The sequence below is a fragment of the Rhincodon typus genome, chromosome 6, assembly GCF_021869965.1.
Source record: "Rhincodon typus isolate 14 chromosome 6, sRhiTyp1.1, whole genome shotgun sequence".
NCBI lineage: Eukaryota > Metazoa > Chordata > Chondrichthyes > Orectolobiformes > Rhincodontidae > Rhincodon > Rhincodon typus.
The window spans coordinates 20756439-20773093 of NC_063337.1; the positions used below are offsets into that span (position 1 = coordinate 20756439).

Genomic DNA, 16655 nt, shown 5'->3' on the forward strand with positions numbered 1-16655 from the left:
TTCTTGTACTGTTAGGGGGTCAAAAATACCAGTAATGCCCACGAAATAATTTTTAAAAAAATTACTCTTGAAACATTAGTACATGCATCAAAATTGAATCAATTTTTCCCCACGTGGTTAGATCGCCACATAGACAAGGAGATTCACTGAATCGCCAAAGCTAGAAGAATTAAGCAATCACTTTACAGATTAATAAGGAACCTAATAATGTAGTACAGACAAATGAAGACCTGCTTTATATCCTTATATGCTTTTTAACCATTATTGACATTATAAAGAATGTTCTCCAAGCTTGAAGTTGTATGTTTTGTGCAGTTTGTATCACAGTATTGAAGACTGCAGCCATGGTATGAAACATGTCAAAAGGGAGTTTTCAGAACAGTGATTAGTTAGTATTTTTGGATACTGCACTTGGCATGAGTCTCCTAAAAGTTTGTCTTTCATTGAGAATTAGGCAGCACAAGTGAAGTTACCAAAGAAAAAGATTAGTTACCTAATGGTTTGAAGGAGATAACATTATAAATTCTATAGGAAATGATTTAGTAATTGGGCTCAAAATAAATATTTGTTTTCATTTTATACTGCTAGTTTCCACAGTCAATATGCTTCCAGAACCAACACAGCCGACAGACCCAGCACAAACCCCATCACCAGCATTTCCATCACCAATAGCGAGCCTGTGCCTAAGGTGGTCCCAGATCAGCTACTGAGCTGAAGCCCAGCACAGGGACCCGGGTTCAATTCCACCCTCGGGCGACTATCTGTGTGGAGTTTCCACATTCTCCCAGTGTCTCTGTGGGTTTCCTCCGGATGTTCTGGTTTCTTTCCACAGTCTAAAGATATGCAGATTAGGTGGACTGGCCATGTTAAATTGCCCATAGTGTTTAGGTATGTGCTGGCTAGGTGGGTTAGCCGTGGGAAATGCAAGGATAGGGTAGCGGGATGGGTCTGGGTGGGATGCTCTTCAGAGGCTTGGTCAGTGTGCATCCATTGGGCCGAATGGCCTATTTCCACACTGTAGGGGATCTATGGTATGGTTTTATGGACAATACCATAGTGCTGGTGGAGACATGGCATAACAGCTTTATGGCCCCATTTGCTCTTCACTCCACAGTAGGAGGGAACTTTGAGCTCCCCAGCCATAAGTGCAAGATCTCAAAAATACTGCAGATGTTGTAATTAAAAAAGAGAAATCTCTGAAAACATCACCTGACTCGCAATACATTCAGAAATCAAAAAGCAGGATTAATGATTCAGGTCTGATGACTGTTAGAGGGGGTCAGGCGTTGAACAATAAGCTGGATTCAAACTCACTGACATGATGGAATTTGAACTCAGAATTGAATTCTGAATTACTAGCTCACATGACACAGCTATTACACTACCATACTTGCCTATTTGAGACCTTTCCATATGACTCAGCAGCACGATTAATGAATCTATTACACAGGGTCACAGCATCTTCCAAATTCACATCCATCAAGAAGAACAAGGGCAGCTAGCATATAGGAACACCATCACCTGCAAGATCCCCACCAAGTCACTTACCATTCTGACTTGGAACAATATTGCCATTCCTTCATCGTCACTGGGCCAAATTCCTGGATATCCTTCTCTAAAGGTGATGGAGGTGAATTTGTATCTATGATCATATAGTCTGCAGTGGTTTGGGAAGGGAGCTCACCAACAGCTTTTCAAGCTCAGCTAGGGAAGGGCAATGAGAGTTGGCCTAGCCAGCGATGCCCACAACACACAAACAAATAAGGAAAAAGTACACATGTCCACCCAATCAATTGCACTCAAAGAAGTGAAGCCATTCAGAACCAATGTACCAGTTTCCCTTTACTCCAGTGGCAGTGATCGTATCCCCCAGTTTCTTTTTACTCTAATAGGAGTGATCATAACCCCCAATACTGCTCACGCTAGAATCAAGAATCAGAGAATCCCTACAGTGTGGAAACAGGCCCTTCAGCCCAACAAGTCCACACTGACCCTCAGAGCATCCCACCCAGACCCATCCCCCTAATTTACACATCTCTGAACACTACGGGCAATTTAGCATGACCAATCCACCTAGCCTGCACATTGTTGAACTGTGGGAGGAAACTGGAGCACCCGGAGGAAACCCACGCAGACACAGGGAGAATGTGCAAACTCCATGCAGACAGTTGCCCGAGGGTGGAATTGAACCCAGGTACCTGACCCTGTGACAACCTTCATTACCCGCCAAAATAAATCTTTTTTGCATTGGACTAACCTTATCTCCTCATAATGAACAGAATTCAAAGCAATATTTGTTTCTCTTTGTATCTCCACATCACATCATTGGAGTAGTGCAAAGCAACAATACAGGTCACTTTTGTTACACAAGTAAACAAGAAATCATTCAAAAGTACTCAAGTCTACAAGTGCATTAATCAAATAAACTGAGCCTTGAAAGGGTATCACATTCATCTAATGAGGCTCATTAAAATTTGTATTGCTTCACAACAACCTGGGTTGCCTTAAACTGCTTTGTCACAAAATGAGTTTAACACTTAACATCCATTTAACAAAATAAAGCATTAGTGCATTTGAAGCAATTTGTTCTTTTCTGCTTGTTTTACTCCTTCACATGGAGTGATACATATCTCTTAATGTAAAAGTAAAAATCTTTTTCCCCATTTAACGATAGGGTTTGGATAACAGTTGAACAAACTTAAGTTCAAAAGGTAATGATTCTTAGAGATTCAGAAATCTGCTAAATCTGCTGACCCTAACAATTGTTTCAATAAAAGAAAACCTGGCAGGCAGATAAGCATTTGGAATAAAAACCGAAAGAACTGTGGATGCTGTAAATCATGAACAAAAACAGAAGTTGCTGGAAAAGCTCAGCAGGTCTGGCAGCATCTGTGAAGAAAAAGTCAGAGTTAACATTTCAGGCCCAGTGACCTTTCCTCAGAACGGGAAGGGTCACCAGACCCGAAACATTAACTCTGATTTTTTCTTCACAGATGCTGCCAGACCTGCTGAGCTTTGCCAGCAACTTCTGTTTTTGCAAGCATTCAGAATATCTAGAACGTGCTCATAGAATCTGACACGTTCCTTTGATTGTATGGTTACACTGGAAGAGAGGAAGGAATTGAAGGTCTTTTGTTGTGTGTGGTCAGATCAGGACACCATGTCCATCAACGCTTGGATCATTAGATCCTTGTCAGTGTAGTTGTGCCAAGTCAGTAAATAGAAATATTAAGTAGCAGCTGCTGGGTTGCTCCACAGAGAGGTTTTTCAAGTTATTTTGGGGTCATTCCTGTAGGCTGTGATCACAAACAACCCAATACTTTGTAAGTGCTAATTACTATAGGAGGATAAAGATGAAAGGCCAAACATCCCTTCTGAAAGCTCCACAAGTTTATCAAGTGAATATGTGCTGTGTGGACTCAAATATCATATACTTGGGTAGGCTGATCTCAGCTCAGACAAAATCATGACTAATTAAGGTCAGATACTTGTGTGAGGTACAGTCAGGAGTTAGGGCTCAAGGAACATCACCCCAGTGAGGTGTTAACATCTTTAGAATGGGAAGGAAATGTGCTAGAATTGGCAAATGATGAAAGATGTCTAAATCGTCTATGGGTTCCAGAATTTTCATGTAGCAACTAAATTTTATTTTACGTGGTTGAATTACTCTTATCCTTTACATTGAGTTCCTCTACAATGCAGGTCGAGGCAGCAAATCATGAGAAAGCATATAAGGAAAATTAGCAAAGATCCACCAGCTTCTCCATTAGGCAAAATGACAAGGAAACTAAAATGGAATTTTACAATGAGGTTTCAAGATATCTTTTATAACTTTATAGCTTGTCCAAATGTACATATTTTGAGGGTGAAACTGCTGATGAAACGTCCAATAGAACAATATAAGCAAATGCTGGAAATCTGAAATAGAGAATGCTGAAGAAACTCAGTAGGTTTGGCAGCATCTTTAAAGAGAGAAATAGAGTTAACTTTTTGAGCTTGGTATAAAGATACAGGTGGCTCAGTCGTTAGCACTGCAGCCTCACAGCGCCAGGGTCCTGGGTTCAATTCCACCCTCAGGTAACTGTCTGTGTGGAGTTTGCACATTCTCCCCATGTCTGCGTGGGTTTCCTCCCAAAGTCCAAAGATGTGCAGGCTAGGTGGATTGTCCATAGTGTTCAGGAATGAATGGATTATAGGGGTTTGGGTGCTCTGAGGGTTGGTGTGAACTTGTTGGGCCGAAGGGCCTGTTCCCACACTATAGGGATTCTATGACTATTACTATTTCTATGCCATACTAGACCTGAAACATTAACTCTGTTTCTCTCTCTGCAGATGCTGCCAGGCCTACTGAGTTTCTCCAGCACTCTCTGTATTTCTTCTAAAGGAAATAACACAGTGACAAATTTCTCTCAGAAGACATTCCAAGCAAAATTCCAGCACATCAGTCTACCACCAGCATAAGCAATATTCAGTCGTGACATGTTGTATTCTACATATGCTTTCCCATAGACTGAATAATTTCATATTCTCAGTTTATATTTATCATTATAACATTTAACCACTGTCTTCCACAGATACTCAGCTAGTTTTGTTTTAGAAGGCCTTATTAATATAGCATTCATTTATGAACAATTTTATGTGTACTATCAGGTTCTGTGAATAAATTCTTCTGATAATGAATAGTGCAATATTCCGACCATCTTCTTTAATGCTTGGCAGACCATGCAGCTGCTATTGTCATCTCTGTACTGATCCTGGGCATTAACTCAAATATCAAGACCCTGGTGGCACCAGGATCCTTATCTTGTACTTTCACAGTAATCCCATATCAGCTTAAAAATAGTTAGCAGGAATCCTGCCAACATCATATTGATAGAAAGCAACAACACCACAGACCTCCATACTCACTGATCTGAACAAACAGAGGTTAGTGAAGTAACAAAGAGATTGCTCAAATACCAGAGATTTGATGATATGTTCAGGACATCAATTATACTTTCTTGTAGTTCTAAGTCTCTAATAAAGGTTTTTTATTAAGAATTGAAATATCAAATGAAAGGCCACAGCTTGACATAAAGGACGTCATTAAAGCTTGCAACGGTAGCAGAATAGACAAAGCAAGGCAGGAAGCAGTGCTTTGGCAGAGGTGATTTTACTGTACAATCAGAAACAAAAACAGAAATTGGTGGAGAAACTCAGCAGGTCTCACAACTTTGGTGGAGAGAGAAAAACAGAGATAACATTTCAGGTTCAATGATGGTTCTTCAGAATTCCTCTCAGCAATTTCTGATTTTGTTTCAGATTTCCAGCATCCGCAGTTTTTTTCGGTCTTTATTTACTATACCATCAGTTGTCCTCCAACCACTTATGACTAACCTGCACATTCCACAGTTCCTCTCGGAGCAGAAGAACATGGCAGACATGTCCTCACATCAGAAAGTCCTACAACTACAGTGTAATACCTGTAAATCAAAGCAAAATCACATTGTCAATGCAACTGTAACACATAATACAAATCATGCACGCCCTGAGCATTCAGCTGGCTAATAAATTGTTTACATTCTATTACAACAACTTACAGTTATATGGGGAATTTAAGATCATAAAATCATGCCCTAATGTGCCCCATAAAAACAGATAGCCAGTTGGATACAAAATTGGCTTGATGGTAGAAGACAAAGGGTGGTGGAAGTGGATTGTTATTTGGACTGGAGGTCTTTGACCTGTCGTGTGCTGCAGGGATTAGTTCTGGGTCCACTGTTGTTTGTCATTTATATCAACAATTTGGAAGAGAAGAAGTGCAGTTAATAAGTTTACGGTTAACACTGATGAAGAAGGTTATCTAAGAATACAAAGAGATCTTGATCAAATAGGCCAATAGGCCAAGAAGTCGCAGTGGGAGTTTAATTTGGATAAATGCAAGATGTTGCATTTTGGTAAAGCAAAACAGGGCAAGGCAGTTAATGGTAGGGGCCTGGAGAGTGTTGTTGAACAGCAGGACCTAGAGGTTAGCTTTCATTTTAAATTCCAGATTTTTAAAATTGAATCCAAATTCCACCAGCTGCCAAGGTGGAATTCAAACCCACATCCTAAGAACATTAGCCTGGAGCTTTGGATTACAGGTCCAGTGATGTTTGCACTTTGCCACAAACCCCACCTCTCTGCTTATTGGAATATGTGGGCCAAAGCATCTATTTACACATATAAACAAGGTTCCTATTGTAGTTACAACAACAGAACAGGCAACACCAAGGAAATGTCCAGTGCGTACCTTTGGAATCAGCTACAGTGAAAATCCTTGCCAGAAATTAAAATTTATTTTAAAAGTAAATTTGGAATCAACTTTTTTAGTCTTAAGAATGATAAACATTTGTAAGGGTATGCTCAGCCATTTAAGGGAGACAAAAAGTGGTGATAAAAATGCAGTTGAATTGAGAGATAAGGGTTGGTTAACTATAGGGATGAGTTTCAAAGTCTTTCTTCTTCCTTGATTTTGGTTCTATATTTGTCTGGGATTATGCGTGCAATACAGAAAACACACAGCAAAATGACAGTTATCCCCAGAAAATACTTGAGATAAGAAAAGGGGACACATAGTCAGCTCTAAGAATAGGCTGTAAAGGAGAGCTACGTCATTGGGTAATTAGAAATTTTATTCCACGAGTTTACTTTTCTTTTCCTCCTGCCCTTGCATTGAGATTCATTTTTCTTAGACCTCATAACAGAAAGCGAGAGAAATTTTCCCATCATTCCCCAAGGCTTGATTCAATCTCAGATTCCCACACTTCGAGAACAGGTCCCACCCTAATCTTAAACAGCTGCACTAAGAAGTAGCTACTGGCTCCATATTTTTGAAGTATTTTAACGTACAGCAAAAATGCTCAAACATTAATAGCATTCAAGCATTGTCTACCATGTTTTGAGCTCAAAGTACTTCAAATTTTATTAAATTAATACCTTAGCTCCCCATGGGATGTTAATGAACTCATTCTAAACTATGCTGCTTTACAAAGACACTGATTTATTCAATGGAAGGGGGAGGGCATCATCGCCTGTATAACACCACTGACATCTTAACATCTCTCCCGTTTAAGTAATCTAACTGCTGTCTGAATATTAAAAATCTTCAATGGATTTCTTATTATAATGGATAATATTTTGTGTAAATTGCTCAAGTCAGTCTACAGCAGTGTTATAGGTCAAATTGAATGCTTTCCTTTTTTAAATAAAAATCTTTTCAAAGCTCCACCTGCTGGAAAGCATGTTACAATTGATAGAAAATTAGGGGCTAAGCAAGTTCACTTTTCTGTTTTATGGCGGTGTCAGACATCTGGCAGAGTACATTGCCAGTAGCGAATTGGGGAAAATTCTCATTATAAACCTGGAGTGAGCACCATATCATGCAGCAAGCCCAGCAGTTTTAACCGGACTTACACAGGCTCCTGTCAGACAAAGTGAGGTGTGGACAGGGCTTCTCCTTTGAGGACCTGAGGCAACCCCCACTATGTCATTCCATGCCCATCCTTTCTTACCCCCAGTCTAAACCCTCAAGCCTCTTCAACCTCTCGCTGAAACAAAACTCCTGAGAGCCTTGGACTTCAACATGCTCCCAGTATGGGAATGAGCATTTTTGGGGCAGCACAGTGGCTCAGTAGTTTGCCTCACAGCACCAGGGACCTGGGTTCAATTCCAGCCTTGGATGACTGTCTGTGTGGGTTTTTGCCAGGTGCTCTGGTTTGCTCCCACAGTCCAAAGATGTGCAGGTTAGGTGGTCTGGCCATGCTAAACTGCCCTGAAGTGTCCAGGCTAGGTAGATTAGCCGTGGTAAATACCGAGTGAGGAGTGTGGGTCTGGGTGGGATACTCTTCAGAGGGTTGCTGCAGCACTTGATGGGCTGAATGGCCTCTTTCCGCACTGTAGGGATGTTATGATACTGTGATGATGGGGTAGCTTATAGTTTCACCCATGGCCATCATTGTCTATCTGGTATTACCCATACTACAAAGCTATTGGCCAATCTTAATTTCCAGCTACTCTCTAAACTCTCCCGCGAAAGGGGAGGCAGGTTTTGCCTAGAGGAAATTAATGCTGGTCCCAGGATTAAATTGCTGTTAGGCAACCGTTTAAGGAGGGTGGATTTGCTGCAGAGATCATGGCACCCCATAATATTTTGCCCACAAGTTCATCACGTCCTTAAATTCCTATACTATCATTCTGCAATGTGTACTTTAAGCCTCCTGTTTGTATCTACTGTATAGGGTGAATTTTCAGTAAATCTCAGTCCACTAAGCATTAGTTCATCAGACACCAGTGTAGCTTTCATTAAGCAAACAGCAATGAGTTCAAAGTTAGGGGAAAGAGTGTCAATTTTTAGTGCAACAACTTACTCGAACAAAGATATTCAAAAATCTTTCCAAACACATGTTGTGCCAGAAGGTCTGGGAAGAGATAATTGGTAGTTTTTGTCCAATGTTATCAGAAATGTAGACAAGAAAGCTCAACTGAATCATCATATGAGACATAATTAAGAATTTACTCACCATAGTGTTCTCAAAGAGATGACAAAAGTAAGGAAATGAGTCATTGAGTTAAATAAGACTACGAATGGAGAGTAATCATTTTAAACAATGAGAGACAAGACTATCGGCACTGTTTCCTTGGTGTCTAGTAGATTATAAGTGCATAATGTTGACAGACCGAGCATGCTGTTTCAGACAATGAGAAAAAAAAACAAACCTCAAATTGATTAACAAGCTAATTTGAAAAATTAAAGGGCTGACAGAAATTTTATAGAGAGGGAGGAGAAGGAGCTCACTGGATGAATAGAATGTTCTGAACAAGACTGTTACATGTTGGGAACGTCTCTTTAATTCCAAGTAAATGTTAAAAATGAAGGGATACATATGGTTTGCTTTGAATTCTGCCCTGGCTGGCTTGGCTACAATATGGAATCCATGGGTGGGGCAACTCAAATTGATTTAATGGGAAGAAAGTGCATGGTATTCACGCCTGTAGATAATGGCATGAAGAGGGCCCTTGTTCTGACATGGTAGTGTCCCTACACTGTGCTAGGAGGCCTGGGTTCAAGTCCCAGCTGTTCCAGAGATATGTAATAACATGTCTGAGCAAGCTGACGTTTCTAAAAAAAAAGAATGATAACAATAACAAAGGCTACAATATTTGTTTAGTCTTCAAGTCTTGTAATGAGGTGTTGGGAACGTTTGGTTTATAAATTGTTATGTTTAAATCAATTTTAGTTCCAAGTTAGAAGGGAGTTGGGAGTCTAGAAGGTGGAGTTGCTAATCTGGTTACAAGGCCCATCAATTTCACATTGCCATTGAGAAGGGCTTTGAGAGAGAGAAAACAAATTTGGGGATGCATGTCTCCTAACGCACCTTGAATTTCTAAGTTAAAATGTGTCTGATCTATGCACATTTCAAAATAGTGGCATACAGGTGTTGGTTACTTTTGTAAAGGGCTTTAAAAAATAATTAGGACAGACAATCCTTTCAGAAGAATGAACTAATCTAGTATGAGTCAAAGAGCAAGGCACCTCTGGAGCCTTAATGGAAGATTGTTAGTCTGTGTTGTGTTTACCACTGTCAGTGTAATCATTGAGGGCCATCAGCTTGTTTTTGCTTCAAGATAATCAATGGTCAATTGTAGTTTAGAGAAACACAGAGATATGATGTTGTTGAGCAGTTTTGGAAGAGACCTGGCTGGGTTCAGGAGCAAAATATAGCCTTTTTCGTAGAAAGAAGTAAACAACAGATCGAAGAATAAGTTACTTGAGTGAAAAGCTACTATGTGCAACTTCCGGATCAGGAGGGTTCAATTAGAAATTGACAGATTGTCAAAAGACTGAGAAAACCCTATAAGCTTTCAGTTTTAGGAGTATTCATGTGAGAAGATTTCACAGTTCACAGAAAAGAATTGGGAAGAATATTTGAGTCATAAACCTTACTTTTATACTGTAAAACAGAGTCTGTAGCCTTGTGTGCTTACTTTGAAGTGGATTACGACTCTGTAAAAAATTTAAAGTAACCTATCAAGCCAGATTTAATTCTGGGATCTGACTTGTCCAGTAGTTATCCAAAACTTCACAGACACAAGATATTCTGCAGCCATCTGAAAGGCAGAGAACAGGAAATAGAGGCAGTTTGCCCTGCACCTGAAGCAGAGAAAATGCTGGATTTATTCTTCACCACACAGAAAATGGGTGGAACCCATGCTCAGATTGAATAGAATGAGTTTGTGAGAATTTAAAACGTTGCTGGAGGATTCACCTAACTTAGAGTAGAATGAAGAAACTGCCAGTATAACCCTCACAGTGGATAAGAAGCTAGCCACCTGAGAGAGGGAAAAGGGGAGCAGGTCATCAAGAGCAAAGAATTGCTTTAGCTTAGTTCTGGGAGAGTGAAGTGAGAGACAGTAGAAAGCATAACCGTTATAGGGTAGCATTTATAGTGCTCACTTAAATCCTAGGTGAGAAAAAATAGAATTGGCCAAGGCTTATGTCACTATTTTGTTATTGAATGACCATTGGAAAGTGAATGAATATTTCATATGGACAAGATGTGGATTCTGAAACTCAATACCAAGTGATCACATTTTACAGGTGTTACCAAATAAGAAGAGTCATCTGATTTGAACAAAACATGGTAAGAGACATACAACATGTGATGCAGGCAAATCTAATTTGCAACATGTGGAAAGGAAAACAAGTAATGAAAGATGAAACAGAGAGATATGGAGATTAGCGAATTTGTAGTAAATATGTTGTCAATGCAGAGCTGCAATACAAACCAATAAAATGTCCAATCGCTTTGCAAAAGAAAAAGGATGAGAGTCAGAGGAGGTAATGATCAAACATTACAGCACTCTGATCAGACCACAATTTGAATATGGCATCCAGTCAATAATAGATATTCAAACACTAGAATCACAATGTTAAAGGGCTACAAGGGTGATCACCAGTGCTAGAGGTTAGAGTTATGAAAAGAGACCAGAGATACTAGAGCACTTAAAGCCTTGTCAGAAGTAACTGGGGGTGATGGGTCTGTGTGTACTCTTATAGGAACTAAACTAACGTAATAGAAGCAACTAAAATATAATTCTCTGTTAAATTAAATTGAAATGGAACTAGAGGACATGATTTCGAATTAGCAAAAAGTAATTCTCAAATTAACAGCAGGAAATTCTTATTTACAGAAAGACAATGACAAATATGTGGACTATCCTTTCAGATAAAGCAGTGTCAACAAAAATCCTGGAACTATTTTATAAACAACTGGAGGCTGCAATAGGGTGGTACTAAAATCACAAAGGAGGAATTACTTAATTCAAATGGCCTTCCTCATGCTTAATCAACTTATGATTTTGTAATATGTCATTCACTGCACGCAAATAATAACTGCATGCAATGTAGGCAAACTCAATAATCTGAAAAACACTGCTACTATATCACTTCACATTTGAGAGTTGGCTTTGCAATCAACCAGACTCATGGGACATAAATTCACTTCTGCATTTTTGGCATAGGCAGCTTATATAAAAGGACAGCCTCCCTGTCTTCCTCTGGAGCACAGATCTACTTACACACCATCACTTAAGGAAGTGGAAATACCTACACTCCAGTAAAAGTAACTTTTCTGCATTTGGACTTTAAAGTACCCTGTTTGGGCAGGAGTAGAGAGAATTTCAGTTTTTGCTGCATGCTTTATGTGACTTTGCAGCATTTGATGCTCACGCTGGATGACCAGAAAGGAAATATTATAAAGCCAACATCCCTCACACAATAGAACAAACTTTAGATACCAAATTGAAGTAAAATAGCTTTCACTTCCATGGTAAAGGGAGAATGTGTACTTCAATCCTGCTTCTTCCACAGGTCATCCTCGCAAAAGTCTGCAGTTACCCAAAATGCGCAAAGTGCTGGTTATAGTTACCTCGAGGTAGTTGGGATCTGAGCATTACAGGCAAAGGCAACATTTATTGCTCATTCCCGATTGTCTTTGAGAAAGCAGTGTTGACCTAACTTCCTGAACACAACTGAATGCCTTATTCAGCCATTTCAAATTCAGTTCAGGATCAGTTCATGTTGATGGGTCTCTGGAGTTGCATAGTCCAGACTGAGTAAGGATGGCAGATTTCCTAAAGGACATTAGTTAAACCAGTATTCGTTCACAACAATCTAATAGTCTTACAGTTACCATGACTGATACCTGCTTTTTATTGCAGAGGTAATCAGTGAGCTGAATTTAAATTGCTCGGCTGTTATGTTGGGATTTAAGCACATACCTCAGGATTACTAGTGCAGTAACATAATGACTGTGCTACTGTACCCACCCTCACTGACGCCTTCACCAACGGTCAACATGTGCCCAGGACTCTGAATACAAAATCATGATGGCTCATATATATTGTGTACACAATGTCGTAACATAACTGCATCATATAATATGAATAGGGTACTTTTGAAGACATTCCTAATATTTATTTAATAAAATTTTAGACGTAATTGACGGGTACAGATTAGGGTATCAATGACGACTAATGATCTCACTTCAATCAGTAACTGAATTTACAGAGCTTACTTCCTGTGAATCTGATTCAGAGATTTAAAATTCAACGCAGCTTAGAGAAACCTAGTTCTTATTTTAATATTATCTTAGTATAAGATTAATATGCCATGTAATTTATTTATTTGTGGACTGGAAGACTTGGAAAGATTTTTGATCTCTTCTGCGTTCAGTAATGTTTTCCTTATCGTTGAAAAGCACTTTTAATCTGATCTATAAAGTGACAGTGCAGAAACCATACCATGCCAGTGTCGGATTCTTTTGTTTTCCCTTTCTGAAATGTGCCAATACGTTTAAATGGTAAGGAATTACTGTTGTAATCTTTAAACCATTATATTTTGATATCTGTGTACAGCTAATGGCCAGTGCAGCAGTCTTTGGATTACAAACTACAGAGGCTGAGGCTAATTATAATTCATTGATAGAGGCTATCTAGCTGTTGGCGTTTTAATTGAATATCTACATGCTGAACCTAATTTTATTGCATGTTGTTTGTGAAATAGTCAAGACAAAGCTATTAGGGCAGTGACATCTGAAGGTAACAATTGACCTTTAACCATAGTTCACTTTGCTAGCTCACAATTAGATCCATGGTTTGGTTTTCGATATTTTAGCCAATGGTACATTACTATTGGAGGGTTTCACTCTGTGAAGTTGCAAAAATATTGCTCGACTCTCATCATTTGCAGTACACACATAGAATACCAGAAAATGTTGAAAGCCCGTCTCATTTGTCTATATCTTTTTCAGATTCAGTGGGAATTTCGAGCTCATTTGAAAGTTAGCACATCTCAATAATTTGTTCACAGATTAAATAATCCTCGAAATTCAACTGGTAACATTGGAATTGATGTGACATCAAATAAACACACACAATCCCCAATAATGAACATAACATTTGATCCCATTTTAAACATACTAGTGTGCACTGTAGATGCAGGTGAAACTATCCCAGTTATTATAAATATTGCTTTACTTGATCTTAAGTAGCACAGTTCAACTGTTAACTATCTAGGCATTGTTAAGATTGCAGGACTACACAAGGCGGTTATGTTTAAAAAGCCTCCTTTAATTTCAGATGAAATAGAATGTTCTGGACGGGATGCAGGGCAGGGTAAGTGGGGGGAGATGAAGGTTGGGGGAATCGCTGATAATCTTTCTTCAGAGTCAAGCTCATGTGATGTGGCTGTCATTGGAAAAGAAATTGGAAAGTGAAACTGACTGAAAATCAAGTTAGAATCACCATGCCTGGACAACAAAATAGGAACAGCTGCTTTTTGCAGATGGACAAATAGAGGGAGAGAGAAAGAGACAGACAAGCAGACAGACAAACACACAGAAGGACACATAGACAGGAACACACACACACACACACACACTGATAGAACTTTGTCAAGGTTCCACAGTGGCCATTGCTGTCACAGAGTTCGTGACCACAAAATGACCCCGAACCACATCTCCCCACAGCAACGTGTTTGACTCTGAACTGTCCTCTGAGCAATTAGGGATGGGCAATAAATGCTGCCTAGCCAGTGATGCCCTCATCCCGTTAATGAATAAAAAAAAGGCTTGCCCTATAATGGTCAAGAAGGAGAAAGGTTCGGTAATTACCCTGGCAAACAGTGCCCACACAAAGCATCTGTGGTCGCTGTCCCCAGACGGACATAACTCCTGTTCAAATTGGCACAGTCGGTGTGAGGCTTGCAGGACCCAGAGCCATAGGTCTTTGAAAAGGTGGATGGCAAGCAGCTTCTACAGCTCATTTTGATGCCTTTTCCGTAGCCACATTCCTAAAGAACAGAGATTATATTTATTACAATAAAAAGTAATTATCCTTCCCAAACAAGCAGCTGTCTTTGCGTACAATTACGTCAGTAAGAAAAAGGTACGATAATGGTGAACACAAAATACAGGGTCAATTAAAGTTTTACTGTATTTTCAGTAATCACTATCAACATCTTGCGGTTACCGTTGGCCAGAAACTGAAATGGACTAGCCATATAAATACCGTGGTTTCAAGAACAGGTCAGAGACTAGGAATCCTGTAGTGAGTAACTTATCTCCTGACTCCCTGTAGCCTGTCTGACATCTACAAGGCACAAGTCAGGAGTGTGACAGAATATTCTTCACTTTCCTGGATGGGTGCAGCTAAATGCAATCAGCCCATTTACCACTCAACATTCACTCTCTCCACCACCAACACTCAGTAGCAGCAATGTGTAACATTTACAAGATACATTGCAGCAACTCACCAAGGCTCCTTCAACAGCACCTTCCAAATACATGACTACTACCATCTGGAAAGGACAAAGGCAGTGGACACATAGGAACACCATCAACTGCAAGTTTCCCTTCAAGTCACTTACTATCCTGACTTGAAAATATATTACCTTTCCTTCAGAATCACTGGGTAATAATCCTAGAACTCCCTCTCTAACAGCACTGTGCATGCATCTGAAATAACATAGAATGCAGTGCTTCAAGAAGGTAGCTCCTTGTCAAGTGATCGAAGTCCACTGACCAATGGCAGACACATTGGTGAAAATAGATGACCCTCAGGAAGCTGCTCCTCTGCCCTTGGAGAGAAAAGTCCCCTTCTTCTACCCTGCCCTCAACAATCCCACCCCATTCACCTGTCCTTGGGCTGTAGTGATGATCCCTCCTGTTGACCCTAGACCAGCAGAGTCCATCATTCCTGGAAGCGTTAAAAAAAAATTGAAAAACCCATCCCACACCAATCTGCTGGGGAATTGCCACGGTGGAGCTAGGAATGCTGAGTGGGCAGCCAACAGCCTCCCAGATATAGATTTAATCCAGACAGGCTCCTTCAACTGGCTATAGTGGGATTGCCAGCAGCTTTCCAGCTGGTGGACAGGGCATCCACTACAGCCATTAAGTTCCACCCACACAGGCAAATAAGGACCCCGCCAGCTTTGGGTGGCTCTCTATGTTGCCTGCTGAGGTATATGGATCGGGTACTGACAATTTGTGGGTAGATAACTAACCTGTTGCATTTTACCCACCAAGACTGATTTCTGTTGCACTGAGACTAAAATTGATATCGTTAATTCCAAAAGTTTTTATTGTCTACTATTACTGCCATTATAAAGACATACACTATAGAAAGCAAAAAGAAGTTGTATTCATTTAGCAGTTGATGGCCAACCAAGGGTTTTTGATGGACAGCAGACAATTCTGTCAAACTGAACTATAATGGAGACCAGATAACCTGCTTTTGGTGATGTTGACTGAGACAGAGAAACCGCCTGGGATATCTTCCTGGAACAACTTCAAAATAGAGGCATGGATCCATTTTCAGAGAAGAGACAGCCTCAGTGAAACATGCCATTTGAAAGGAAAGCCCTCCTTAGATGGACTTGAATGTAAAACCTTCTAACGTCAAGGCAAGAGTGCGAACAACAGAGTCATGGCTGATATGGTTTAAATAAAGCATATGTAATTCAAAGTCTACGCATTATTTTAAGCTTCACAGGCACGGAAGAAGGATTGCATTAATTTTACCTGTTCAGGCTCATGTCCTGGAGGACAGCAAAGGCAGGGGACACATTGACCACTGTCTTCAAATTCCTGCTTGCCACACTGGAGCATCATTGCACTTTTCCAGCTTAGCAGCTATGTAAGTACAGGCACAATATTAGTGACACAATAATTGAACCTCCTTATTCCTAGCAGCAGCTACAGAAGTGCTCAGCAAGTAAGCTATGGAGTTACACCGTCACCTTCTGCCAAGCAGCTGACTTATTGTTTCATTAACCTTTGACATGCAGAAATATGAATTTCCCCTCTCTCCTCTCATTTTCCCAATATGGAGACAGAATGAGGCTTAGCTTTTCTAACTACTACCTGTTCAACCACTGGGAACCCAATTATGTTAAATGGGATCTCTCCAGTTGTTAAAACAGTGCCAATTGGAAAATCTAAGCTGGAGAGGCAGTCATTGATGTGTTGCATCAAACATAAATGGAATTTATTTCCAGTTTTGTGAATATACCTCTTTTTTAAAGTTGTTTTTATAAGAATCATTGAAAGTTCATTGTGGGCATTAGAAGGTAT

General features: G+C 39.9%; 1 protein-coding gene across 3 annotated transcripts in view; it reads right to left on the minus strand.

The window, feature by feature from the left end:
• The window catches only part of relt (RELT TNF receptor), a 128362-nt gene that overhangs the window by 99041 nt on the left and 12666 nt on the right, over positions 1-16655 (minus strand). For all 3 annotated transcript variants that reach the window (XM_048597635.1, XM_020510459.2, XM_020510458.2), the window contains exons 3-5: positions 16104-16214; positions 14193-14371; positions 5377-5462 (exon numbers count right to left, since the gene is read on the minus strand). In XM_048597635.1, the coding sequence (XP_048453592.1) occupies positions 5377-5462; positions 14193-14371; positions 16104-16214 (376 nt within the window). The remainder of the gene's footprint in view (positions 1-5376; positions 5463-14192; positions 14372-16103; positions 16215-16655) is intronic.